The sequence below is a fragment of the Peromyscus maniculatus genome, chromosome 20, assembly GCF_049852395.1.
Source record: "Peromyscus maniculatus bairdii isolate BWxNUB_F1_BW_parent chromosome 20, HU_Pman_BW_mat_3.1, whole genome shotgun sequence".
Lineage (NCBI taxonomy): Eukaryota > Metazoa > Chordata > Mammalia > Rodentia > Cricetidae > Peromyscus > Peromyscus maniculatus.
Window position 1 is genome coordinate 58,789,469 of NC_134871.1, and position 27,834 is coordinate 58,817,302.

Here is a 27,834-nt window from a genome sequence, read left to right on the forward strand (position 1 = left end):
TATCTGGAGCCTCCTTGATGTCAACTAATGCTGCAGAGCTATTTGGGTAGAAAAGACAGACAGGGCTTTCTTCTCTGGCTTGGAGGCCTGCACAAGTTGGGTGGCCGTGTGCTAGCAAGGGTGTCATGAAGTCCCCTTCTGCAGCAGAGCTGCTCATGACCACAGGATCTTGGAGGAAGATGGACTCAGGCTCCAGAAGAAGTATACAAGAAAGATAGCAACTCTCTGCCCACTCAGCAAACCCAAGGTTGGGACAGAGGAGCCCCTCTGGGCAGACCCGTGACACACTGGCTGATGCAGGGACAGGAGTGTGTTCGTTAGTTCTCTCTTTATATAGACTCTGGTTCTAGAAACAACAGTACAGCCAGCCGGCCAGGGCCAGCACACTGACGGGCCGGGTGGGGTGGACTATTTACAAGCCCGGTACAGGGCTGTACCATGGCCTCGGCCCTAACGGCTCAGCCATGACACCACAATAAGTTAGAGCTGGCCAGGTGGGGCGGGGCGGGGGCTGTACACACAAGTGCTGGGGGGCTCAGGGCCTCAAATACTGTCGAGGGCCGGGGCTGTAAACATGGCCGGGGCGGCCCTGCCCACCCCTAGTGGTCTGTAACGACTGGAAGCAGAGCAGCCCGGGCAGGGCCGGGAGGGTCAGGCGTCCGACAGGCAGCTCTGGATCCGGTCCACCCACTGCTGGGCCGAGGGGACATCCTGGGCACAGAAGTTGTAAACGCGACGTGTTGTCTTCACCTGGGAAGAGCAGGTTACTGACTCCACGGACCCTACGACTCCAAGCCCCCTGCCCCAGGTGTTCCCCACCCCTGGGCAGAGGCTCACATCAAAGAAGGCCTTCTCATCAACAGTCTTAGGGGCACCTATGGTGGGTGTGCCAGGTGCCACAGCTTCCACCTCTGCCAGGTCAATGACACCCTTGCAGTCTGTGTCCACTCGGTGGTCATAATAACGCAGCTGGGGTGAGGAGTAAGAGGCAGAGTTAGGGCAGGTCCACCTTCCATCGGTTTCCCTTGTCCACGGCACTCATCACTCACCTGGTGCTTGGTCTTGTCTAGGACAAACCAGCGGGCCTTCCAGGGCTTCATGAAGGCTCCTTTCTTGTACAGGGTGCCCTCATAGGACCTGCATTTGTACCAGAACCAGAGCCAAGTTAACTAACGGGCGGGGGACTACCTCTAGAAATGAGATGATTGGTTGGTCTCTCTATAGTTGTCATGTGACAGACACTGGGTCCCAAACACAGAACTTGAAGGGTGTTGGGAAAGCAGTCTCATGTGACACAAATACTCCCAAAGAGGAGGAACACTTAGTCAGATCTGGCGGCAACCATAGCAGGATGCCCCGGCTCAGTGTCCTCTAGTGGCAGTCAGTCTCACGGTGCTCCTCGGCTCCATCTCAGCCCTGCTGGAGTCACCAGGTCGACAAGCCAAACCTCTCTTGCTGCTGTCCTCCGCTCAGGCAGCTGTCATGGCTTCTACACGTCCTCCTACCTAAACTAAAGCTCCCCAGAGAGCCTAGCCCCACCACAGTCATGTGTGGGCCCCATTCCCCCGTCCAGAAGTGGCTATGCAGCAGGAGTGCCTTTCACACCTGTTCTCACTCTCAGCTGTCTGGAATTGGCTGTACAGGGTACTGGTGCTCCGTCGGGCAGCCTGACGAGAGCTGGACGTGGTGGAGCCGCTGCTCTGGTCACTGTCCAGGCTGAGGCTCAGAGTAGAGCCCACAGGCCCCTCCTGCAGATACACACCTAAGGAGCGCCGGTGGTGGGGCACGGCCGAGGCCAGCAGCGAGCTGGAGGCGCCCTGGAGGAGGCAGGGTGGAAGGTGTTCGTTCTCCTTACATGAAACAGGTTATAATTCTAAAGTCCAGGGCTATTCTAAACAGTCAAATATTTTCTCTGTAGAAAATAGTATAAATGCTAACATTTCCCAATAAACCCTTTTAAGCCAAATAATAGCTGAATTATACATATAAATATTGATTAGATTCTGGGATACAGAATAAACCTATCTTCATCTGTTCAGAGAGCTATGTTTTACTGTAAGTGGGCTTCCTATTCATTTTCCCCTTCACTGTTTGATTTATGGTAGACATTTGCAGAATCAAAGCCAGCCAGCCTCCATCTCCTGGCAACACACACACTTGGTGTTCCTCGGCCCAGCCTACTATCCCCATCCCACTCACACGTCCATCTTGCCGGCCCTCAAGGCGCTGCACAGCCTTCACCCGGTCCCAGGTATCTTTCCAGCGTTCAGAAGGTCGGCCTAGCTCTGTCTCCAACCGTTGCAGCTCCTGGGGAGAATTGGTGAACAAAAAAACATCCAAGAGCTGGAAAGATGGCTCAGCGGTTTAGAACACTTGTTCTTACAAAGGAGCTGGGTTTGATGTCCAGTATCCATACAGTGGTGACAATTATCTGTGGTTCCAGGGGATCTGACAGGTAGTTCTAAGGAGATCCGACACCCTCTTCTGACCTTTGTAGGTACCAGGCATATATAAGGTACATAGACATACATGCAGGCAAAACACTCATACCCTAAAGAATTTTTTCAATCTAAAAAATATTTAAGAACAAAACAACAGCAAAAACCTCCAGACTGGGAGGCCATGATGGCTTCCAGTGAAGATGTTGGCCGCCACACTTGCCAACTGAAGTGCAGCCTTAGGACCCACATGATGGGATAGGAGACCTGACTCCTGAAAGCAGACCTCTGACCTTCCACTGCACATATACACAGACACACTCAGTAAGTAAATGTAAAATATATATATATATATATATATATATAGATAGATATATAGATATAGATAGATATATATATAGATATATATATATATCTCTATCTCCAGGCCAGTGACGGTACATGCCTTTAATCCTAGTACTCAAGAGGCAGATACAGGCCTATCTCTGTGAGTTACAGGCTAGCCAGAGCTCTACAGCAAGACCCTATCGCAAATGATAAAAATAAAAATGACATTATATAGGTTATAAGGATATGAATGAACACTGATTATAGTGTAAGTAATGCAAGCAAGAAAACAGTGTAATGATATCGTAAAACTGAATGTAGTATGTGGGTTTAATTAGTATTCTCTCAATGGGGGGGGTAGACTGGGGGCTTAAATGTAAAAAGCTACCACATCTGAATTCTATATTCAGAGAAAATACCCTTCACAACAGTGACATATGGGCTGAGTGTAGTATAGATCCTGGGAGAGCACCTGCTTCCCATGCACCAAGTTCTGGATTCAGTATCCAGCACCACTAAGTAACAGAAAGAAAGATAAAGGAGGGGGAAGCAGGTAGGCAAAACCAGGCACCATGTTTCCCATGTAGTTCTACCTACCCGAGAGGCTAAAATAAAAACAGAAGGATTGCTTGAGCCCAGGAGTTCAAGGCCAGCCTAGGAAAACATAGCAATACTCTCTCTTAAAAATAAATGAGAGTTGAGGTGGTAGTTCTCAAATGTAATCCTAAAACTGAGTAGGCTGAAGCAGGATCAGAAGGGAGTTCAGGGCCCCCTTTAGTTACAAAACCTGTCTGAAAGAATAAAGGCAGCTGGGCACAATGGCATTTGCCTTTAATCCCACACCTCAGAGGCTGAAGCAGAAGGATTACTGAGTTTGAAGCCAGCCTGGAATAAAGTGTGAATTCCAGGTCAACTTGGGCTAGAGTGAGAGCCTGCCTCAAACCAACAAACCAAAACAACACCACCACACTTGAAAGACGGTAGGTAGGTAGGTAGGTAGGTCGGTCGGTAGGTAGGAAGGTAGATAATGATATAAATAGGCAGGCAAAGGGCATGGCTCAGTGGCAGAGCACCTGCCTTGTGTATACAAGGCGCTAGCACTGATTCACATCTACAACACCATGAAAAGGAGAGGAGGTGGAGGGACGTTTTCAGACCAAAAAAAAAAATATCAATCAATCAAAGTTTGAGGAAATGTGTGACCAGCAGACCTGTATTACAGGAAATATTGCAAGTTTTTCAGACTGAAAGGAACTGGGATTAGACTAGATATACACAGAAAAAAAGTGATTATTAGAGACCAGATTGGAGTATACTTGTTCTCTCAACTATTGGGGAGGCTGAGGCAGGAGGATCTCAAATTGTACCCAGCTAGTATAACTTAGAGAGACCTTGTCTCAAAAAACAAAACAAAGCACCCCACCAAGTGACAGTTCTACCTCAGTGGTAGAGCACCTGTCTAGCATACATAACGGTCCTGAGTTCAATTCTCAGTACCGGAAAAGAAAAGATACTGGGAATGGCAAAAAAAGAAAGCTTTTCTCTCATTTTTAAAACTTCTTTAAACAAAGTTAACTAAACAAAAATAAAGTACTATGTGCATTTATGCCCTAGAAAAGCAAAGTGACTGCAGTAACATCGAATGGAGCTGACAACAGAGATAAAGGACTCTTCTGATCTCTGTACTATCGTCCTCCATACCTTCATTCACAAAACACACTGTCTCCCTCCCTTCTTCTCTCCCTCCCTCCCTCCCTCCCTCCCTCCCTCCCTCCCTCTCTCCCTCCCTCCCTCCCTCCCTCCCACCCTCTCTCTCTCCTTCCCTCCCTCCCTCCCTCCCTTCCTCTCTCCCTCCCTCTCTCTTCCAGTAATAAGCCCTTTGGACCAGGTCCCTCTAAGATCCTGAGATGCTCAGATAATCTTGAAGGAAACTCAGCCAGCACAGAGGAGGGCGCACCCTCCCCTGCTTAGGACCTGAGGCCCACACCCTCCTGACTGCTCAGCCCCTGATGAACCAGTGAGGGAGGCCATGCCACAGACAGGACCTGCCACCTGTACACTGTCCCAACTACCACACACCAACAAACTCCCACAGCTCACTTGGCCCTTGTTTGATTCCGATTCCTGAGCAGATGTGCTCAGAAAAGATGGCAAATGAGAGGCGACAGTGACGTCTAAGCTCCAGAGCTGAAACTCAGATGAGCTACTAATCACTGACAAGCAGAGGCGGATGGTTCCTGGGGAAACCCTGCCTGCACTGATGCCTGGGAGCTACCTAAGTTACTTAAAGCAAGGTACCACAGGGTAGATGCAGTCTGTTCAGGCAAGGTCCACGGGAAAGTAAGATTAGTCCCTGGGTAACAGAATAGGAAGTAATGCAATCTTAAGAGGTGGGGCCTGGTGGAAGGTCCTTGGGTCACAGAGAACTTGGGAGACTCTGCCATGATGTGACCCAGCCCAGAGACTTACCAGAATTGAGTACATGCCCTTGAGCCTCCAAAACTGCAAGCTAAATACATTTCTCTACCTTGTAAGTTAGCCTATCTCCAGGATTTCCTCACAGTGACCAATGATGACTAATATACCAGGTCAAGGACACACATGCCAAGAGCGCAGGTCTTGAGAGTGTCTGACAAATGCTTTCTCATCACTACTATCTGCAAACATCTATTAGCATGGACAGAGACCTAGCAACCACAACCCCCTAAGTAAGCAAGCAGTTCATATGGTAGTAGATGGAGTCAGAGCCGCCCCAAGGGACACACGCACATATGCACAGGTATGGCCCTGGTGTCTCAACCAGTGGGGGAGGGAAGACCAGGCCCTCCTCTGGGGCAGCACGCACCTCCAGCAGGCGTGAGATGGCGTCAGGCTGGACTCGAGGACGGCTGTCATAGCAAGGCCAGACCACGCGGCGTCGGCTCTGGGGAGCACCTCCGTCAGGCCGCTCTTCTTCCGGGGGTTCCGGGGGCCCCTGGGCCAGCTCCCAGTCATACGGGGGGCCCTCAGCCAGTGTCTCCTCGGTGTAGAAATCCCACACTTTCAGGTTGGACACATTGCTGTAGGGTCGCAGCACCTGGGAGCAAGTCTTACGTTCAGAAGCTGGGCCACGCAGGAGCTGCTGCCCCCGCCAGACCCCATTCACCTCGGTGTCTTCGGGTGCATATGTGTAGTTGTAGAACATGGGGGTCCTCTTGCTCAGCCGGTCCACGTACTCCCACACGGACCTGCATGCCAGCTGGCCCTTGCGTTCACCCTTCTCCTCATACAGCAGCCCTACACAAGAGTAGCACTGAGCTTAGGCCCCTCTAACCCAGTTACCCCAGATTTCCTTCTTCCCTACATACCCAGCTCAATACGCTCATAATCAGAGTCCAGCAAGAAGGTCCGAAAACGGCGGGAAGCATGGTGGTAACCGAGGAACTTGAGGTAGAACTGACTGAATTCAAACTCCATGGGGAACTGCAAATGGACCTGCATGAAGTCGTGGGTCAGAGGTCAGGTGAGGGAAGAAGAACTAACTACTCAAGCCTACCTACATGGCACCTCCCTCCCTCCCTCCCTCCAGCCTGCCTGCATGGCAGCCTCCCTCCCTCCCTCCCTCCCTCCCTCCCTCCCTCCAGCCTGCCTGCATGGCAGCCTCCCACCCTCCCTCCCTCCCGCCTGCCTACCCACCCACCTGGTGTACACAGTCCAGGAACTGCAGGAAGACGGGCGTGAAGCCGCTGCTCTGCCCAGCTAGGGTGTGGGCCCCACGGTGGCTGAAACGATGGCCGAACGACAGCCACTCCTTTTCCACTAGCAGGCGGAAGCCCTCCAGAGTGCGGTAGAAGGGGTCTGAGAGCAGCTGCACCAAGGATACCACCTGCCAGAACCACCAGATGTCAGAGAACATCTGAGGACCCCGCCCCCACCCCTTTCCCTGCATCTGCCACGTACCTGAGTGGTGATGTCCCAGCCATCTTCTAGGCTCACCAGGACAGAGGAGCCCGAGTCTAGCAGCTCCACTACCAGCACCGATATCTGCAGCAGCTTGTGTATCTGCAGGGACAGGCAACCCTTGGACACTACAGCCAATAGGGTCCCAGAGGCTCCCATAGCCACAGAATCCTTCTAAGGCCAGTAGTACCTACAGCACTGGATGGACGTGATCTGCTCTGCTCTGGTCACGTTTACACTGTTCCTCCAGCCTGCCCACCCCTCCCCAAACCCCCGTGGCGAGGAAGGCAGATTCAGAAGTCCCTGTTCTTGCTGGGTGTAGTAGATGTCTGTAATCCCAGCACCTAGGAGGACTGCCACAAACTCGGGGCCAGCCAGCGCGGCATTGTGAGACCCTGTCCCAGAAAGAGAGGAAGTCCCTGCCCTTCAGGTGTCCAGCAGTCCCATCCCTAAGTGCTCTAGCTGTCACAGGGCACCAACGGCACAACACCCATTTCCATTCTCCAGAAAGGACAAAGCAGCAGAGGGCCCTGTCCACAAGCCACATTCCACAGTGGAGATCAACTTCCCTCACCCTCAACACAGCAGACAGGCTCCACCATCCCTTTCACTGTTGGCCTGTCCAACTTCGAACAGGCCCAGACCATCAGCTGCCTCCCGGACACTAGGATACTACACAGGAAGTGCCCATCACCTCGCCCTCCTCCCAGTACCCAATATATCAAATGAGGAAACTCAGACCTAGAGGGAGACCTAGCACCCAGATGGGCAGAGAGGCAGAGGCAGTGTAGAGACCTGAGTCAGCCATTCTGAGTCCTCTAGTGAGCGCAGAAAGGAGGCTGGGCCGGGCTCAGTGGCAGGGCAACCAGGTACACAGGCCTTCAGCAATTTCTTGAAGCTGGCTTTCACCTGCCTGGCCTCAAACACCTCGATAGGCACCAGCTCCCACTGTTGCAAGGGATCTGGACGCACACCCTGGAAGAAGGCCAATGAAAAGCTGTGAGCCAAACCTAGCCTGTGCTCCCTGCCTGGCCCCGCGTCCCTATCCCAGTTACCTTAAGCTGAGCTTTGTCACCGATGATGTACAGGGCTGCCCGCTGTGGCCGGAGGAAGCCAGAATCGGGTGGAGCTCCATTGGTGTGGGGGGTGCTGAGGAGGTCTCTGCTAGCCAGCCTCGAGCCCACGTCGGCCCCCAGTCCACTGCTGCGGCCACTGGCTCGGACACTGCTCCACTTGCCTGCAAAGGACACCCCAAGTAAGCACTGGATTGAGGTCAGGGCACCACTTACCTGGGGCTGGCTGGGCCTGGCCTCCAGGGAGGGGACTGAGTTTCCAGGCAGGGCAGAGTGGTCGGCAGGCCGTGAGAGGGAGCAGGGCTGGAACACACAGATGCTGAGGCACATGGGGAGGGGTGCTATGTTAGTGTCTTATGTTAGCGTCTGGAGTGGGCTCGGGTGCTGGGCAGTGAGTGACTAGGCTAGGGAGTCAGTTGTGCTAGTCTCTCCGAGGGGGCGTTAGTGCTGGGTGTGGAGGGAGAGATTAGTGCCCAAGACATACTCCTACTAGGGGCCGTCAGTGCCAGGGAGGGAAAGCCCCAGTACGGTACCTCGGGACGCAGTCCATCTGGAGGCCGAGGCCGCCATAGGGTTGGACAGCGTGGTGACCCTGGCTCGGGGGCTGGGCACTGAGGGCACAGCAGAGAGAAGGCTCAGGTTTGGTCCCAGGCCTGGGTTGCCAGAGGCTCCCACCAAGTCCCACTCCCAGGGGTCAGCGCAGGACCGGCCCTTGTCTGTCAAGGAAGGGTCCTTCCCACCAGGGGCAGCCCGGCAGAGAGGGCCTGTGATGCTGGGAAGGGTCAGGCTTTGCCATACGGGGCTCTTCTTCAAACAGCTCCAAGCAATCTTGTCTTCAGATTTTTCCTAGACCCCCTTTCCTTTAGTTTAAGCCAGGGACTATCTGATAGACAATTCCTGATAGAAGCGTTCAACATACAGCCATGTAGTAGCCTTACCCAGAACAAAACACAAGAGGTACCTGAGAGCCTCAGCCTGGAGGAGACCCAGAGGCAACTGAAAGAGGAAGAAAGAAGGGCCAGAGGGACAGGAGGACACAAGCGGATCTCTTCCCAGGACTGCATCCACCACGGTTAGAGGCTGCGACAATGTGGCAGTGTCTGGGGGGAGCCTGAGTCATATCTCAGGTTACCTGACTATGTAGAAGCCTCATGCAGTACACAGAAAAAATGTCTGGGGCAAGACACCATTACCCCATCCAATGCAAGGGTCACTAGGGCCAAGCTCCAGGCCAGCCTTCCAGACCCTGATTTCTCTGACAACTCCACATCACAGATGGCAGTTACCCAGCTCGCAGTGCCCACAGCATCAGACTACTTAGGTTGCAAGCTGGAAATCCAAGCAGGGCTGAGGGAAAGCAGACTCCTGCTCATCACTGGACAGTCAGGGAAGGTGGCCCTACACCTTGAACTCACAACACCAGAGGTGGCGACAGTAGCCCCCGAGAAGGCTAGAGATGCTCAGGGGACACTTGGGAAGGTGCAGGCTGATACTTTCTGAGGGGAGGATGCTGCCTGAAGTACCACTCAGAATTTCCGGAAGAAAAATCACACAGAAATCAGGTATTCTCAGGAAACTGCGACATGGGTCAATTTGGCCTATCCACCAGACTGGTGTCGCCTGGTGACCAGGAGAGCTAGCTTGCTGCCCTGTCCTTAGCACTAGGGGCCAGCAAGAGATGAAGATCACTGACAAACTGGTGAGTCCATATGTGAACCAGGGGCTCAAGAGGGAGTCAAGAAGCCCGGGGAAGAGAGCGTGCAGAGAAAGGGAAGGACAGACAGACAGCTTCAGGCAAGAACAACAGACCTGGCCTGGTGTGCTGGCTCCCACCTTTAATCTCATCACATGGGAGGCAGAGGCACGTGGATCTGTGAGTCGGAGGCCAGCCTGGTCTACAGAGTGATTTCCAGGACAGCCAGGGCTACACAGGGAAATGCTGTCTCGAAACAGCAATAACAAAAAGCACAATGGACCTGGGTGGTCAGCTTCTAGGAACCAGAGAGACAAGACAGACAAACTTAAGGACCCTGGGCCATAGGACGGCTCTGTTCATAGCAGGTGCTACCAAGCCTAAAAAAGGCCCCAGTACCACTGTGTTCTCAGAAGCTGATCCCAGAAGAGAAAATGTAGCCCCACAACTTCAAGAGGGGGAGGGAAGGACTGGAGGTTAAGGTTGAGCAGACCAGATGGACCGGGGCAACTTACTTCCAAGTGATACTGTCACATTAGCTTGGTAAGATGACTTGAGAGCCTGGCAGACGCCACACCCAGTGCTGAGACAGAGTTCCAAGCACAAGGACCCAGCTTGACACCCACTGGGCTTGGTATGCAAGTTAGTGGCTAAAGTTGTCCATCAAAGAATCAACTGCTAAGGACCCCCGCATCTACCGGCAGGCCGTGAGAATGGGCCTGGCCAGAGCAGTGCCCACGCCCCACAGTTCACTTGCCAACCACCACTGGACACGGGCTGTCTGCCTTCTGAGAGCGCTGAGAGCACACACAGGGCCGCACCCTTAAGAGCTGCCGCCTAGACAACTACGTCAACAGTCAGCCCAAAGCTAGTGCCGGGCAGCACAAGAAGGGGCTCAACCAACAGCCAGAGGCACACCCCTGATCCCTGGGCTCAACCAACAGCCAGAGGCACACCCCTGATCCCTGGGCTCAACCAACAGCCAGAGGCACACCCCTGATCCCTGGGCTCAACCAATAGCCAGAGGCACACCCCTGATCTCTGGGCTCAAGAATAGCCAGAGGCACACCCCTGATCCCTGGGTTCAACCAACAGCCAGAGGCACACCCCTGATCTCTGGGCTCAAGAATAGCCAGAGGCACACCCCTGATCTCTGGGCTCAACCAATAGCCAGAGGCACACCCCTGATCCCTGGGCCTCCTTCAGACAGCAGACGCAGCTGTCATAGATCATAACAACAGAAGACATTGCACACAATTATGATAGCAGTTCTCAGGCAAGGAACTGGGTGGGTGCCTCATAAGCAGAGGTCAGCATGGGAAGAAGGCTGGCCTGGCACCCCTTTCAGTGTGTTCAGGGTGCTGTGGAGGGGATGACAAGGACATTGAGAGCAGAGCAGACAAGATCCAATTAGCCAGGACAGAAGAACATGAAGGCCCCCTAGTGGGCGGAGTGGCAGTTGGAAGGGAGAGGCTAGAGGAAGGATGGAGAAATGACTGGGGGTGTTCCTCTAGGCATCAGCAAACACAGCAAAGTGTGGACGGAGCACCTGCCGGACCTAGAGACCTCTGGGAGATGTCCTGGTTTAGGGAAGGAGAGGAAAGGACAGGCTTATGGTCAGAGGAGAGCAGGCCTCAGGACACTCACCTACCTGGTCTGGGCAGTATTCCTGCCCTGTCCCAGAACACGAAGAGAAGTCCCTCTGTCCCATACCCAACACCCACAAAAGAGTCATTTCTGCCCCTGCTCGTTAGCCCACCATGAATGCCGGCTGCCACAGCCTAAAGTCCTCTTTGCTCTACGGCCACCATTCACCCCAAAGCACCCTCTCACCATGACCGCCCATGTGGGCCGAGGAGAAGCCACTAAGCGTGTTTCGTCCCGATGAGTCAGCGTAACGGGGCATGGCGCTGACCACAGCCTGCAGGTACTTCTCCTGCTCCAGGCTGCTGGAGTCTGCCTGGATCTGGCCTGAGAAAGGAGAAGCTGGAGCTGGAGCTGGAGCTGCAGGAGGTGGAGACTGGACAAGCAGGGTAGGCAGGCAGGCAGAACAAAGGAGGAGTACCTGGAGAAGGTGTATTCTGGGCCTTGAAGAGACCGACGACACCCTTGCCATGCAGGCCCCCAGAGCGCAGCAACACAGCCTTGGAGCGTCCACTGCGCCAGCAGACCACAGGGAAGCGGTTTTGGCGGTAGCAGCGGGAAACACGCTGCAGGGCATTGTCCTGGATGCTCTGGGGAACAATCAGCAATCCCGGATAGCTGCAGGAGTGGGAGGTGTCAGGAGGGCAGCTCTAAGGCCTTGCCCCGTGCCTGTCCTCAGAGTAGGTAAGGAGAGCCGACAGGGTGAGCACAGTGGCACAAACCCGTGGCTCCCAGAATCGGAAGGCCAAAGGCACCTTGTGCTTATCTGGGTGCCTCCACCAAACCCGCAGGATCCACGGCTGGGACCCATGGCAAGCAGGGAAGGTGTTCAAGCACTGCCTACCACCCTAGTCAGCCCTGGCAAAATCTTCTTGGCGTGTCCTGGCCAGCCCTCACCTGCGACATATGGCATACATGCGATTAACAGGAGAGATGCGAAAGGGCTCCGACTTGGCCCGGCTCAGGCTGCTGCTCAGGGTACCTAGTCCAAGGCGCTGGTAGTCACGGCAACATGCCCGCTCCACCAAGCTGCTCATGGTCATACGGTCAGAGGGCTTCAGGGCTGAGGACGGGGTCAGCGTGCTGGGCTCCAGCTCCTCTGACACTGCAAACAGTATCGTTGGGGACCATCTCCAGAGACCACCAACCCAGGCCCCGGCCTCCATGGGACCATCTCTGATAGAAAGCACACAGATTTCCCTGACCCTGCTCCCACCTGAGATCTCGTCCTCCTGGTCCTCAGGGGGTGGCTGGCCCCGATGCTCCCAGCTAGGGGGGTTATATTTCTTCCGAGTAACATACTGCCGCCCAATGGTCTTCTTAGCATTCTTCACCAGGTTCCGGGAGAAGTTTCTAGGTATAAAAGTCCAACAGAGCTGAGAAGGCAGAGGTCCAGGGAAGACTATGCTAGGTGCTCAATAAGCACCTGGCTGCCCTGGCTCTGGGACCCAACTCCATACCTGAGGGAAGGACCCTTGTCCTTGACAACCCGTGGCGACCGGCCGGTTGTGTGGGCTGAGCCAAGTGTGAAGGCGAAGGTGCCCCTGATATCTGGTGGGTACCGAAGCTTGTGTAGCTGCTTACGGAAGAGCTCAGCACTGTCAGACCCCACTTCCTCATCAAAGGCCATTTTCAGCAGCTGGGTCGGACAAATAAACCCTCAGGGCTCTAAGTGGCTACCAGGCTCCCCCCCAGTCAGATAGCATTCAGTTCACAGGCTCCCTTCTGATGGCACGCAATACCACAGAGGCAGGCCAACTGTGCCTTTTAAGGAAAGGCATCATGTCCATGTAACTCAGGGTCTAATGTGTATAAACTGTAAATTTCAGTGGCTACTTGACGAGGTCTCTCAGCTTAGGCAGTACACTCAAAACTTGGACTCAGGTCAGTGCCCCAAGGATAAAGACTAATACACAGGGGCTGGAGAGATGGCTCAGGGGTTAAGAGCACTAGCTGCTCTTCCAGAGGTCCTGAGTTCAACTCCCAGCAACCATCTGTAATGACATCTGGCGCCCTCATCTGGCCTGCAGGCATACATGCAGGCAGAACACTGTATATAAATAAATAAATCTTTAAAAAAAAAAAAGACAAATACACAGAGGCCACTATTTCAAAAGGTCAGATGATACCAAGCTGAGAGCCAATGTGACAGCCCCAAGTCAACAACCCACTGGCAGGAACCCACTTACAGAGCATAAACTAGCTGCAGCAGACGTAAGTTTCCTCACCTGGAATGTGCAGGAACGAAGCTGCAGACCATCCTGCAGAAGCTGGTCCACAGGGGTCTGGACACTAATGCGCTTCTCCTTGGTCAATGCAGCCACGGGGAAGGAGCGGACTACCACTTGCTCCCCCACTTAGACAGGTCAGGCAGTAGTGAAGGGGGAGGAGAAGACAAGGGCACATATATCAGGGTGCCAGACATGGAAGTCTTGGGTGGGTAGGGAAGGAGCGTCATGGGGCCTATCTCCTATAGGGCTTTGATTCTTTGAGAAAAGGGAAGGGAAAAGAAAGTCTTATCTACTCCGAGAGCTGGGGAGGCACAGAAAAAAGGTCGAGGCTTACCCAGGGGGTCAGTAGGCATCCCCGTGAAGATGACGCGGTATGTGGTAAGGAAGACAGCACCCTCGGCTGGGAGTAGTGCAGGGCCTCCTCCACTGCCTCCCACACCCTCCTCACGCCCATCTGGCAGCAGGTACACTCGAAGGCCGTCTAAGACACACTCCTCACCAGGCAACAGGCGTGGCCTTAGCAGCTTGGGCTATTCAGCAAACAGAGCAGAAACTTAGAGCACAGCCCAGGCCTCAGGTACCCACGGCTTGTCAGCCACTATTTACCTTCTGTATGGGGGGCAGCCTCTTGCTCTCACGGTGCACAGCCTCCAGGGTCTCAATGTGCATCTGGACAATGTCTAGGGGAGAGCAGGTCTCATACCCTGGGCCCCTACAGCCACCCATCTGAGGAGTACTCCCGTGCCCAGGACCACCATACCTGGCACCATGACATGCAGTCCCTTGAGATGGTCACTGGTGACCCCACTCTCTGTGCAGACCTTGTCCACAAAGCGGTTGATGAAGCGGACCACGGCCCCAGCCACATCACACGTCTCTGCGTCTTCAAAGCCGCTCTCCGTGTCATAGCTCTCGGCCACACTGCCCGCCATGCTGGGCCAGGAGGGGATGTGTGGGCACCAGCACCCCCGCGCCCCCACCATACACCTTCTCCCTGGCCCAGGCCTCACCCCCGCCCCCCCACCTGTTGGTGACCAGGCTGTTGCTGGCACTCTCCAGGTCTCCTAGCCCTGCCCGCTCCCGCAGCAGCCGGCTCTTGCTGCTGTCCAGAGGCAGCAGAAGGTAGCTCATGCGGTTGGCATAGTGGATGGCCTGGCTGAACACAGTGCTCTCCTCCTTCTGGACCAGCTCTTGCTGCTTCTCCTGGCTTAGGGTTGGCCACAGGCGCCGCTGCTCTGAAGCCACATCCAGGGCAGATCGTTCATCATCCTGAGACTGTGCTTCCCCCGCCTCCTGTCAGGGCACCGCAAGAGTAAGCGGGGACCAAGGCGCCCGCCCCCAGCCCGGCCCGGCCCGGCCGGGCCCGGGAGTCCTGCACACCTGGGAGGGGCTCACACGCTCATCAGAAGGCTCCAAGTAGAGGGCCCGGATATGGGTCTGCACATCCCCATAGAACATGGCCTCCCAGAACTGCGGTGTGCTCCACACTACATGCTCCTGCACACAGCTGTACGCAAACTGTGTCACCCCTGGGCTCAGCTTCTACAGAAGGAAGGGGAAAGGTCATGAGCACACAGCAAGCGTAGACTGGCGAGGAGACCTCGTCCCCCACCCTCCTGACACTTACCCGGCAGAAAGCTGTGACCAGGGGCAGCAGTGCAGCGGCAATGCCGTGCTCATCCAGGGAAGTGCAGTCCTGTGAGCAGAGCCAGGGGTGACAGGGGGCCCCTCTCGGAGAGCATCCACACCCAATCCCACCCCTCTGGCCATCACAGGCCAGTGTCTCCCACCACTGCCACCTGGAACCGTTCCCTCAGGTTTCAAAGTCAGGGCCAATAAGAGCTCCCTTCAGCTCCCCATTCCCCACGGACTATGGACCTCCCCGACCCCATCACATGGGAGAGACCCCTGCACCCCCTCTCCACTCTCTCCTAACTGTCAGAGTCCCAGGGACACCTGAGGCCCCATGTCTACCCACCCATGTGACATCCCTGGGAAGATGAAGGCCGGCCTCACCTGTAGGCAGCAATTCATCATGCGGACGACAAAGTCAAACTGCTGATGGTCTAGAACTGCACGGTTCTGCTGCACGTGCAGGTGAAGCTCATGGGCGAGGCAGCGACGGGCAGCTCGCCCCTTCAGGGCCCTGAGGACAGCTGGAAGCAACTGGAGGCAGAGACAAGGGGAAATGTAGAACACAAGGCACCACGGGGGAGTCCTCACCCAGCGTCAGAGTGGAGACGGCCAAGCCCAGGCTCCAAGCACAGAAAAGCCCAAAAGCCGATGCAAGTCAGGTGTGCTCAGGCTCTGCTTTTCACTGACCAGTACAGACTTAAGGCTCCAGCGGACCCAGCAACCCCACAAGTGACAGTTCAGAGGACAGAGACACCAGGCATGCACGGTGCTGGCTCCCAACCAAGTGTGGACATGGGCTCTGGAGGGAGCCCCAGGAGCACCACACAACACCCCGGAGGTGTTCGCGAACACAATGAAGGGCAGAATGGCATGCAAGAAGATTATTAAAGCAACCAAGCCAGGCGTGGTGGCTTATGCCTCTAATCCCAGCACTGAAGAGGCCAAGACAGAGTAAGAGCAAAGCCCACTCGGCTTAGATAGTGAGCTCCAGGCCAGCCTGGGCTATAAAGACGGTGTCTGAAAAACTCCTCCCCAAACAAGCAAACACTCCACACATCCATGGCATATACAGGTCTACACTGCAGAGTGGGTACACTAGACTGCTGTCCACTCAGACGAAGGAGCACCCTCCTGTCCATGCAGCCTCTGCACAGGCTCAGCATTTACCGCACTGGGAGAAAGACCTGAGTCTCCCAAGAGCTGCTGCCCCGAGCCCAGGTTAGAGGCTCCTTCCACCTGACAAGCCTCACCTTCTTTGCCTCAAGCATTTTCCCTTCGAACACATAGGAGATGCAATTCCGCACCACCTCCAGGCGCCGCGCACTGTTGACGTGAGGCCCGCTGCATCGCTCCAGGATGGCCGCTAAAGAGACAGGACATGCTCATTCAACTCCTGGCCTTGTACCCATCCTAAACCAGCTTGTCTTCCCCCTCGAGGTACATACTCATGGGGGGCCCTGAAGGCACAGTGGTCTTCCTCTCAGCTCTGACAGCTGGGGGCGCACCCTGCATCTTGGCCGCAGCCTGGTCCACAATCCACTGAACTGTGCCCTCATCTAGCCGGGGGAACGGCCGGTGAGTCCGCCGCAGGTGACTGGCCTCACCTGGCCTCTGCACTTTGTGCATTGCCACAGCTGGGTATGGGTTTTCCTGAGGGAACACAGGCAGGCATTGGCTAGCGGGCCAGGACCAAGGTGGCAGCATGCCCTCCATGTCACCCACCATACATTCTTATAAAGTTGCTCCGCTAGTTCCTGGACGTGACGCAGGACACGGTGGGGATGGTTCTCGTCCGCACGCATCCGCGCTACTTCGTGAGCCACGAGCTAAGGGGGAGGAGGCAAGACAGTGAGGGTCAGTTGAGCGGGTTGGAGAGGGACAGGGAGACAGGCAGGGGCAGGGCTGTACCTCATCAAACAGGTCTGTGGAACGGTAAGGGACCCCTCGCTCTGATACAAAGCCTGCAAAGGCCATGCCCTCCAACACCTTCATCAGGAAATCATCCTCCACCAGCCCACGCTGGCCTAAGAACGCTGCCTGGGAGAACACCGAGAAGTTAGCTCTTTGTGGATTCACAGAGCTGTCTCCAGCCCCAGCCCCAGCCCCAGCCCCAGCGCCTACCTTATGGAAACGAATGACGGGTTCTGGGTGGATGCGTACAATGTGCAGGCACCAGCGGTAACCTTGCAATAGTTGAGCAAAGAGCCGCAGAAAGACAGCACGAAGCTCCTTGTCCTGAGAGAACAAGTCAATGCAGGTATCGGGTCCATTCAAGTACTCTCTCTATCCCCATTCACAGCCAGGCCCTGGGTTTCCCAGGGACCTCTGCTGCCTCCCTTGCCTCTCCCTACAGTGCAGTCAAGTGAGTCCTCCAAGTGCTGAACAGTGTCTCCTGTCCACAGCCCCTTGACTGTTTCACTGTACTGACTCAGACACAATCATCACACCTAACTATGTGTATAGCTCCTTCGTTCCCAGGCTCCTTCCTGCCTAGGGTACAGAAACCTGAGGTCAGCTTGGAGGTAAGCCGAGTGTCTGAGCACCATGAGCTTGGCCATTCGAGGCACTGGAATCTCTGTATCAAAGCAGCAGTGACCCTCACCTGCATCTTCAGGGAGGAAGCAGATGTTGTAGGGGGTGGGAAGGCAAGGTCAGCCAACTCCAGCTCTGGATCCAGGACCTGTGGAAGCAGAGAGGAGCAGAGACAACTGCATGGTGACCTTAGGCTCTGGGTTCCCTGGCTGTCAGGTGACGGCTCCCACAAGCCCAAGGCTCCGGCCCCACCCTGGCCCCAACCCTCACCATGCTCAGAACATTGTGGGTCTGGCTTTGTAGTGGCTCTGGCAGGGGTGGAATGTGCACACACTCAGGGACAGTCACCGTCCCTCCATCAAGATCAGCAACAATCACGTCCAGCTGTGCACCAAAGGGAGCAAGTGGTGAGAGATCAGCAAGCCCAGGCAGTGACGCAGACACAAAGCACAGCCCTTACCAGCTCCTGAGTCTCTGCCTGGAAGGCTGCATTGACCCCAATGATGAAAGGCGTGGGCGTGCTAAGGACTTCTAGCAGCTGTGCTGGCAGGATGGGCACATAGGTGAAGCTGCAATGGCCCAGAAGACACTGTAAGCCCCGGAGGACAGAGGGGTAGACAGAGGGACCGGGGAGGCCAGGAAGAAGGGCTGGGCAGAAAAGCACCTGTATCTGAGAGGGAACAGCAGTGCCAAGAGGCCCCTGCAAGCATCTGCAAGACGTTGGTAGCTCCTGGACAGGAAGAGGACTTTGTGCTCAGTAAGGGCAGCACAGAACAAAGACAGCACGTTGGTGATGCCTGAAGAAAGGAGACAGGGTTGGTGAGGGCCCACGTCCCTACTCCAGTACACAGGGAGCACCCTCACCTCTGACCACTGGTCCCAGAACAGGAAATTGGGGGTGGGGTATAAGAGGCAGTCTCACCCAGCTGGCGGAAGAGGAGGGCCACACTACAGCGGCTGACAGGCAGTGAGTCTACCAGCGGAGTCTGAATGACCTGCCGGTCACCAGCCCCCAAAGAGATGGTTCTCTGTAGAAAGAAAACGACCAGAGCTTAGAGTGTGGGCAGCTGGTATCAGCTCTGAGCACTTGGCCCCAGGTAAGCTGACAGGTCTTGAGATGGGACTGGCTTAGACGGCTGGAGGGAAAGGTCCCGCCCTGCTCTGCAGAGAAAACTCAAGGTAAGGGGGGTCTGCCTCTGATCTGAGTGGGGCAGGGCCTGAGTGGGCAGAAGAAACAAAGAGTCCATACCGCTCCTTCCTCAACAGAGTCCAGCTGCACAGGACAGACAGACAGAGAGACACCATTAGACACAAGGCACAGAGTAAGAAACAGAAAGATACATGGAGCCGGGCGGTGGTGGCGCACGCCTTTAATCCCAGCACCTGGGAGGCAGAGGCAGAGGTAGGCGGGTCTCTGTGAGTTCAAGGCCAGCCTGGTCTACAAAGCGAGTTCCAAGAAAGGCGCAAAGCTACACAGAGAAACCCTGTATTGGTGAAATTGCTCTCCAGCTACAATGCTGTCTTGACAAACCAAAAAAAAAAAAAAAAAACAAGATACACGGACAACGGCATCCAGAGACAGGCACACACCCAATGATCAAGAGGACAGAGACGGAAAAGGCAGGCCCAAAGCCAAGTAAGCAGACAGGGCTAAGAAGAGACGACAGACAACGGCACGAGAGCAGAAGGGAGTATCTAAGGCCTTGGCTTGTGTGCTTGGCCAGGCAGGACTCTGAGTGGCCAACAGGTACCCACCCCCACCTCCTATGACTGTACCAGGAGGGCCTGGGGCCACCCAGCTGTCTCTAAGACCTACCTGCGATCCCCCAGCCAAAGGGACAGTACAGGTGAGCAGGTTCCCAATCACATTCTCGAGGCACACATTCAGGCCCTCCACATGGACAGCATAGATGAGACCAAGGCTATTCTGCAACAAGCAGAGAGGGAACAGTGGTACAGCTGACAGGGCACCCCACGGACTGCCTCGCCGCTACGGTGGCCCTCCTCACCCTGAACACGTCTGTGTGGTCCAGGCGGGACACCAGCACCAGAGTCTTTGGAGCAAAAAGCTGGCTGGGCTGGGCTGGTGCTGTGGACGACAGCCGTGCCTGGCCTCCTTCATCTGCCTCTTCCTCCTGCTCTGTGGTATCTTCATTGAACACCACTTCCTGCAGACAGAAACCCATCCTCCTGGCTCTCATCCGAGTCATTCCATGAGCCCAAGTGGAAGACAGAGGTGACTCAGATGCAGCCTTCCCCAACAGGAACATACCCCCAGAGGTAGAACAAGCTGGCCATGGCTCAAGGCTCAGCTTCACATGGTGCACAGCAGAGCTTCAACTGACCTGTGTGGACTCCACTGGCTCCCAGAAGGTCAAGCAGGCGCAGTAGTGCCTCTCAGAGTTGATGTCGGTAAGGACAGCCACAAAAAAAGTTGGTGGATTCCTCTCGGGACAAAGCTGCCACCCACTGGGCTGGCAAAACTACAGGGAGGGATCAGCAGTCAGCGCCTGCACCCACACCCACAGTAAGAATTAGCCCCTTCCCTCACCACCTGCCCTCAAGCACCTGCCCTGCCAGGACCTGGAGTTGCAGGGTATACGAAGCACCTTTTTATCACCCAGGGAACACCTTAGCCTCCTAGCCTTAGCCCTCTGGAAGGAGGGCTCTGGCCTTACCATCTAGGGTGAAGCCTACAAGGGACACAGTGACATGAGCAAGACACCCTGCCTGTCAGGCCAGCTGCCCCCCAGTGGACCTGATATCCCCTATGCTAGGCCTCCACACTCACCAGCTCAATGCCCTGGGGGAAAGGGTTGTCCTCCCAGTCCTTCTCCGGGAAGCGCTGCAGGATCTGGCCCTGGCCTTCCCCACTCCCTGAGAACAAGAGCAGGTGGTCAGAGTGCCCTCCCAATTCCCATCCCCACCCCGACCCCTCATACTGTCAAGACTGGCCCAGGATGGAAACAGCTCCTTCTCATCTGGCGTCATATCAGCCTAGGCTCCCAGATCTACCATTCTCTAAACATACTTCTGTGCAGAGAGGCCACCATAAGGAAGGTGGAGAAGGCCTCAGACCTCTCCTCCCACCTACTAGCCCAGCCTAGTCTTTCACTGTATAGGATCCTCTCAGGGGGGAGCAGAGTACTTGTAGCTAACTCAACATCTTCCCTGACTGCCAACCTGCAGCTTTAGCCCTCAAGCCCTTGCCAGACAGTGGGCACCATGCAGACAGTGGGCATGTCTGGATATATACTGGGCACCTTGGTGATCCCTGTCACCTGTCTGCCCTGGGCCCATGCTCACAACTGTTATCTGTGTGGAATTCAAGCCTCAGCTTCTCTTACACAGGTAGAAACACCAACCATGGCTCCAAATTGCTACCTATCCACAGTACCTCAGAGACAGTTCCTCCCAGAGCACAAGTCTCAGAAGTCAAGAGTTGAGCAGGGACCCGCCCCTTTGAAGGCTGGCGCTCCCAGGCCCCTGTCTGCACCAGCAGGGAAAGAACTTCTAAGTATAGTCTATGTAGGTGGAGTGATGGTCCCTGCCTGGGGCTCACTCCTAAACCACCAAAGCAGGAGGCCAAGTGATGGTAACAACGATGACATAGGATACCATTTGCCTCATATACTCATGGAAGATGGAACATGGTACGGCAGTGGTTCTCAACCTTCACGGTGTTGCAACCCTTTGTTATGGTGTTCCATGTTATGGTGAACCCCAACCATAAAATTATTTCATTGCTACTTCATGACTGTAATTTCGCTGCTGTTATGAATCATGATGGAAATATGTAATATGCAGGATATCTGATATGTGATCCCCAAAGGGGTTGAAACCTACAGGTTGAGAACCGCTGTGGTATGGCAAGAAAGACAGGCGTCCTCACTTTTGCTTCTCACATGTACAACTTCAAGATCCCCAAGGCATAGTGCTCTCCCATCCTTCACATGGCCCAGACTCAATGCTGATGATGCTCCCACCAGCAGAAGCAGCAGAAGCAGATAGTGAGGGAGGGTGTTCAACATAAAGGTCTTTTCATGCCAGCCAGTGGTGGTGCACGCCTTTAATCCTAGCACTCAGGAGGCAGAGGCAGGCAGATCTCTGAGTATGAGGCCAGCCTGGTCTACAGAGCAAGTTCCAGGACAGCCAGAGCTACACAAAGAAACCCTGTCTCAAAAAAAAAAAAAAAAAAAGAAAGAAAAAGAAAAGAAGTCTTTTCATGGATCCTCCCACCTTAGCCTAAGTCCCAGAAAACTTCAGTGTGCAATGGGCCTACTAGAATATGGCCTCACATCCACCCAGCCTACATTTAGACACAGTTGTGCTGAACACACAAGCCCAAGACAACAGGACACAATCCCCAGGTCCCCTAAAAGCAAAAGAACTCAGCTGCAACCATGGGAGATCACCCATGCCTCTGCCTCTAGAACCATGGAGAAAATATCAAGGATGTGAATACTACGAAGGTTGCTGCTAAGCTGGAGGTGGTGGGGTGCAGGGGCCTATTATGACTCAGAAAACCTCAGCTTCCTGCTCCCCTCCTCCCACCACCAACACCCTGCAGGCGACAGGCAACAGACAAGGAAGGGACAGGTGTCTGCTGGTGTCATGCCTACCTACACACACCCACGCAACCTGTCCCACCAAGACAAAACCCCCAGGGGGTCCCTCAGGTCCCACCCTCAACAGGCCTGGGCAGTGCATGCACAAAGACATGATCACGTACACACATGCATGCGCACACATACACACACAAGCACACACACAACATGCGCACACACAACCTACTCCCCCAGTTGTGGCTCCTCCCCCAACCCACTCAGGCAAGAGCCTCCTTGTGCTCGGCCCTAAACCACCATCTGGGCCCAGCCCTGGCTGGCACCCAGGGCTCACCCAGTTCTTGCCACGAGGCAGCAGGCGGAGGAAGGAAGGGGGGTGTGCAGACAGGGAGAGCAGCCTCTGCTCTGCAGCCTTCCCAAGGCCAGAGGGCTAGTAGCCTTCTGAGGGTTGTTTTTACAGCCTCTCCTCCCAGAGGAATGGGCACAGGATGGTCATCATCCATTGCCAGCATCCCTCATCCTGTGAAATCTTAATTCCCACTTCCCACTAGTCTCCAAGTCTTCTGAGGGTTCCACACTCTAAAGAGATCCTTTCCTGAGACTTCCAACTGCCTCATAAGGGGAGATGGGTAGATAGCCCAGTGGTCATCTCTCTTGAGCTCCTTCTCTGTACCTTCAACAGCCCAGGATCTGACCATCAGGTTTCAGTCTAGTGCCTCCTCCTCTAAGAAGCTTGCTATCCACTCTCAACCTAAATCGGGGGGCCTGTAGCAGGACCCTGAAGCCTTCCCTCCAACAAGTATAGCCCCTGTCTCCAGGCAACTGGTACACCTGTCAGTAGCCTGACCAGACAACAAGTTCCTGTGCATGGCACAGACTACAGCCTAATTAGGGCTTGTTGAATTCATGCAGTCAGCTATATGACCATGCTCCCCACACCCAGCCCAACTCAACCCCACAACAAACAGGTTCCTCAGTCAGAAGTGCAGAACAACTTCCGGAGCCCTGAGGCACAGCAGGCCCTCCCAACAGGACCGTGAGGAAGACTTGTAACTCTCTCCTTTGGCTTCTCTGAGACCCCACACTGCTGGCTTGCATTTAGGTGAGGGGTTTTGCCATGCCTCTATGTCTGTCATCCACTAAAACCTTTTGGCAACCAGAGTAACCTGTAATGGCTGTACTTGACCCACCAAAGTACTGCCCACTTTGGGTAGAGAGGAGAATGAGCACCCTCCCTCGCTAACCCAACAGTGCTGGGACTAATCCCAACAGTACAGCCAGACACTGCAAAGCAGTGCTCTTTGGGGAGCCTATGGAGGATAGACACCAAGGTCCACTGAAGCAGAGATGGGAAGTCCCTGACCCACTCTTGAACCCACAGGCTGGGTAGGCCCCTACTAGAAAAACACATTGGGATTCCCGTACTCAAAGCACCTCAGCAAGAGCTTCCTCCAGCAACCAGGCCCATGCAGGCTGGGGGCCTGAGTGGCAGAACACAGACCATGTATTCTGTCATCTGCTGGCAGCACCCCATCACCAGTGCCAGGCTCCGATGCTTGGAGGGCCAACCGTGGACAGTGTGCACTGTGGGAAGGCAAAGAAGGAACGGCAGCTTCTCCTGGCCCACCGCACACCGCACCACACATGCTGGACAGCACCAGGTAGCTGCAGCCTCTAAGGAGCCCGGCTCTAGGAAAAGGGAGGGAACAGAAGAATACTACCTTCCTGCTTTTCTCACTCTCAGACTTCAAGACGAAGACAATGCCCAGGCGAGCTGCAGCAGAGGACATGTGCAGAGGGAGCCTACAGCTTTCTCAGTTTTTCTCTCTGGCCTGTCCCCAGTCCATAAGAAACAGACACAGAAGCTTTAATCCACCCCAGCAAAGCCTTGGACCCTTAAACTCCCGGGGTGGGGGGCTGGGAGGGAACTGCAGCCATCCCAAACAGCCCCAACCTGATCCAGAGGGAGGGCAGGGCCATGGGTGGGGACAATAGATGGGGCCCAAGAATGTGGCCACCTCATTATCATCGGGACTGAAGGAGGCCGGGTCATGGAACAGAAGTCGTGTTCGTGGGTGATGGAGATCTAGCTCTTCCTCCCCAGCAGTAGGAGGGGGGTACCTGCCAGGCTTAGGCCAGGTAAAGTGTCTGATAACTGAGCACTGGCCAAGCTACCACAATTAACTGACCACTTTTGGGAGCTGGGCAAGGGGTCTTAAGCTAAGCTGTCTGGTCCTCATCCTAAGGAAGGTGTCTAGTTCAGTGATAAGACAAGGCACACACACACAGGGTGTTCCCTGACTCACCTGGTGAGGGGCCTATGCTGTGCCAGCCGGCATCCTCTAAACTTTAGGGCCTAAAGTGGAAGGGTCACACAGAGCCCAGCCATTTACTGTCTGTAACCTTGTCTACTTTCCCTGAGAGGTCACCAACTGTAACCATTAGCAACCAGGATGCTACCTCAGGTAAGACTCTGGACCCAACCTAGACAAAAAGGTACCCACCCAGCACCCAGGTCCTATACCTAGCAGCTCCAAAGAAAAAGTTCTGCTTCAGAACAAAAATAATACAAGTATCCTCTCCCTCATACTCCTCACTCTAAAAGACCCTGCATCCCCACCCCAATGTCCTAGGGCAGCCAGTACAGCAGGTCCTTCACGTTCCTCAGAGGCACCCACCGAGCAATGTTCACACATCGGCTACCCAGCCTGCCCTGTGCCATAGCTTCGTATGCGAGAGCTCCTGACAGCCTCGTTAGATGGATGGGATTCGTCCATCTCAGGATGAGGAGATTGGGGCAGAGAGAGCACAAGGACTGGCATGAGGCTGGTGACAAGTGACAAAGGACAACCGACGTAGCAGGCTCTCTTCTGACCCACCAACCAGCTCCAAATCACAACACGGAGGCTTCTTATTAGTTAGGAATGCTCAGACTTACCTTATGCTCGTCCCACCAGCGCTTGTAACCTAAATTAACCTGTTCATCTACGTTTTGCCTCGGTGCTTTTTACCTCTCTTTCTTTCTGTGTGTCCTATCCATGTCTGGCTGGCGGCTGCCTGGCTGGCTGGCCCTGGGCCTCTCTCTCTTTCCCCGCTAGGTTCCTCCTCCTACTTGGTCTCTCTGCCCGCCAGCTCCGCCTGTCCCTCTACTGTCTTGCTACTGGCCATTCAGCTTTTTATTAGACCAATCAGGTGCCATAGGCAGGCAAAGCAACACATCTTTACACGTTAAACAAATGCAGCATAAACAAATACAACACGTCTTTACATAGTTAAACAACTATTCTGCTACATAAACAAATGCAACACGTCTTTACACAGTTAAAGTAATCTTCCACAACAAACTAATTTTCAGTGTGCTCCTCAGCTTTGAGTCTTCAGCTCCCGGTGTGCATACCCCTTGTCTTTAGCCCACCCAGTGACCCAATTCTGGACTGATTCCTCCAAGAAATGCCTTGAGGCTGAGTGGTTAGCCAGCAACTAGTCAATTTTGACCCTAGAAGGCAACACTTAGAGGGCTCTATGGCCTTCTGGTTCCACAACGATGGGTAATTTGAGAATTACTCCTTCACATCATTCAGGACAAGTAGCTACCTCTGGCCTCAGCCTTCTATTCTGTCCCGCTCAGAGGTCAGAGGTACCTATCTCTCGTGTGGCTCCATCAGTGAGTCCACATGCGTCACAGCAAGCTTCTCGAGGAGACCACCTACACCTCCTTATGTCACCCTCAACTTCACCCCCCCACACACACACATACCTATCCAACCTGGTCCCTGCCTGCAGTCTCGGCCTCACGGGACATTTTTCACATTGTTCTCACCACCAACCAAGTCCATTTTGTTCCTCCAGCCCTGGCCCAGCACCCAGCCCTAGACCCCTCAGAGTAAAGTAACCCCTCAGCCAGCTTTGTTCCCTGATTGCCTAGCAGCACTCCAGTGTCGGGGGGAGCCTCGCTGACCTTCACATGTGCCTTGGAGCCCAGGCTCTCCCTCTGTGCGCCAGCACAGCACGGGTGGCAAGCCTCCTGCTCCAAGAGGACAGGGAGAGGAAGACAATGTGGTCCCTGCTTTTGAGAACTCCCTCTCTGGAGAGAAAGGCAGATGCTCACGACTGAGTGCCAAGAGATAGAGACTTGAATACATGAGAACAGAGAGAAGGAGGTGCTCAGTGAGAGGGCACTGAGGAGGGGCTGGAGACAAAGATCATGGTGACGCAGAGGCTTCCCGGTGGGTCTGGGGTCCAGCATGTAGACGTTAAACAAAGGAACAGTCCTACTGAAGACTTAGCAAGAAGAAAGGCCAGGAGGAAAGTTTAGGTCCTAAATGGTGACAGTGACTGAGAGGCGGCAGGGTAACTGTGTGGAGGAGATGACGGTAGAAGAACATGGTGGGAGGCATGACCTCTAGGAACGAAGGGCTGTCTAGTCTGGCCACACAGCTGTCCCTAAGATACTGCCCCTCCACAGGTGGGATTTGACAGCTAGACTGCAAGTCCCCAGTCTCTGTCCCAGAACGGCACTCAACTTCTCTGTGCCCGATTCTCCTCTAAAGATAGGGGCAACAGCATCAGTGGGCTATTGGGAGGAATGAGATCATACACACAAAGGGTTGTGCAGGGCCTGGCACACTGACGACTCTAGCCAACACCCCAACACTGTTGTCTCCATGGCTGTTGCTGATGTCACTGTCAGGCTCCGTTTTCTCCTACCCCCTGGGCTGAAGGGCTCTCAGACACAGGTGCTAACCCCAGAGCAGGGCCTCCTAGACGTGAGCACCAATCACCACACTGATCCCCCACGGAGGGCCTGGCTTGCAGGCTTGGACAGCAAGGGCGAGCACCAGGAACGCTCTTCTCCAAGTCTGACACTTTCTTCCGAAGTCCAGCTCAACACCACCTATCCATTTAGCAGTTTCTGAACCCCTCCCCTCCCACTGCACCCCACCAAGCGGGCTTGAGGTTTCGGAACTAACACTGGGTCAGAGAAGCTGGAAAACCAACGTTCCGCCCCCCTCTGTGAAATTCCCAGATACAGCCACCGGCAGTCGGCCAAGGCGGGTGCGCCCATCCCACCCAACTTGGAATCGGGGAGACTTGAACTGCAGCAGGGCCCTCCCACCTCCCGCGCCGCCGGGGCACACGCCCCTGCCCACCTCAGGAGACCGATGCAGGTGCCCAGGTGCGGGAGGACGGCCCTGACACAGGCCAAACAGTCTGGGGTCCTCGCGAGCTACCCCGGACGCCACGGTGGCCGATAACCTCGGGGGCCTCTGTTCGCAGGCCCGGAGAGCTCGGCCCCAAGTTCTAACACTGCCTCCGGCCGGGTGTTTTCAGCCTCGAGTCCTCCGTCCCAGTCCCTCAGACCCCCAGCTCGTCCCCGGGGCGCTGAGCCTCGGCACTCACCGCGCGGGTGCGGCCCGAACGCCACCAGCACGAAGTAGTCCGCGAGCCGCGCCATGGCAAGGGGCGCAGGCGGGCTCCACGGCTCGAGGACTCGATGGCGGCGCGCTCATGGCCCGGCGCTGGCCCTCAGCTGCACACTTGGGACACCCCCGGCCCGCTCCTCTGCAGCGCCGCTGGCCAGGGCTTCCGCCGCCATCTTCCCAGCCAGCCGGCCCGCCCGGGCGCTCCGTGCGCCTGCGCAGTTCTGCCCCTCCCGTGTAGGCGGGGCCCTGTACAACACGCTTCCATTGGTCCACCCGGCGTGGGGGCGGGTCCCGAGAGCGCTGCTCCGCCCACTACTTCACGCTCAAGGACCAG

At 55.1% G+C, this 27,834-nt stretch overlaps 1 protein-coding gene across 14 annotated transcripts; it reads right to left on the bottom strand.

Annotated features, from left to right (window-relative positions):
- Window positions 1-309: 309 nt before the first annotated feature.
- Sbf1 (SET binding factor 1) lies at window positions 310-27,736 on the bottom strand. Of its 14 annotated transcripts, none has more exons than XM_042265440.2 (42): window positions 27,478-27,715; window positions 20,304-20,389; window positions 19,858-19,995; window positions 19,522-19,680; window positions 19,329-19,439; window positions 18,762-18,785; window positions 18,435-18,540; window positions 18,177-18,309; window positions 17,973-18,081; window positions 17,783-17,896; window positions 17,583-17,660; window positions 17,102-17,215; window positions 16,889-17,017; window positions 16,708-16,806; window positions 16,426-16,630; window positions 16,231-16,343; window positions 15,362-15,511; window positions 14,973-15,041; window positions 14,726-14,887; window positions 14,370-14,638; window positions 14,106-14,278; window positions 13,952-14,025; window positions 13,680-13,875; window positions 13,343-13,470; window positions 12,575-12,753; window positions 12,331-12,467; window positions 12,012-12,219; window positions 11,536-11,732; window positions 11,304-11,441; window positions 8,311-8,388; window positions 7,760-7,941; window positions 7,500-7,679; window positions 6,705-6,806; window positions 6,445-6,630; window positions 6,113-6,239; window positions 5,911-6,041; window positions 5,611-5,841; window positions 2,200-2,307; window positions 1,606-1,817; window positions 1,050-1,137; window positions 838-969; window positions 310-750 (listed from the first exon to the last, which is right to left on the bottom strand). In XM_042265440.2, exons 1-42 carry the CDS (start codon window positions 27,530-27,532, stop codon window positions 652-654), a joined length of 5,709 nt encoding a protein of 1,902 aa, XP_042121374.1. In that variant the 5' UTR covers window positions 27,533-27,715; the 3' UTR covers window positions 310-651. The 14 variants fall into 14 exon arrangements, 13 of the variants coding, with proteins under 13 accessions (XP_042121374.1, XP_042121373.1, XP_006976207.1 ...); XM_042265439.2 differs by having other exon boundaries at window positions 11,304-11,456; XM_006976145.4 differs by lacking the exon at window positions 18,762-18,785 and having other exon boundaries at window positions 27,478-27,736.
- Between the last annotated feature and the right edge of the window lie 98 nt (window positions 27,737-27,834).

Excerpts from the sequence above, each read along its gene's own strand:
- Sbf1 (XM_042265439.2), bottom strand. The coding sequence starts at position 27,532 with ATGGCGCGGCTCGCGGACTACTTCGTGCTGGTGGCGTTCGGGCCGCAC. Across the intron at positions 19,681-19,857 it reads AGCCAGTGGAGTCCACACAG|GAAGTGGTGTTCAATGAAGA; the intron begins GTCAGTTGAAGC and ends TTCTGTCTGCAG. Across the intron at positions 18,541-18,761 it reads ACTCTGTTGAGGAAGGAGCG|AGAACCATCTCTTTGGGGGC; the intron begins GTATGGACTCTT and ends TTCTTTCTACAG.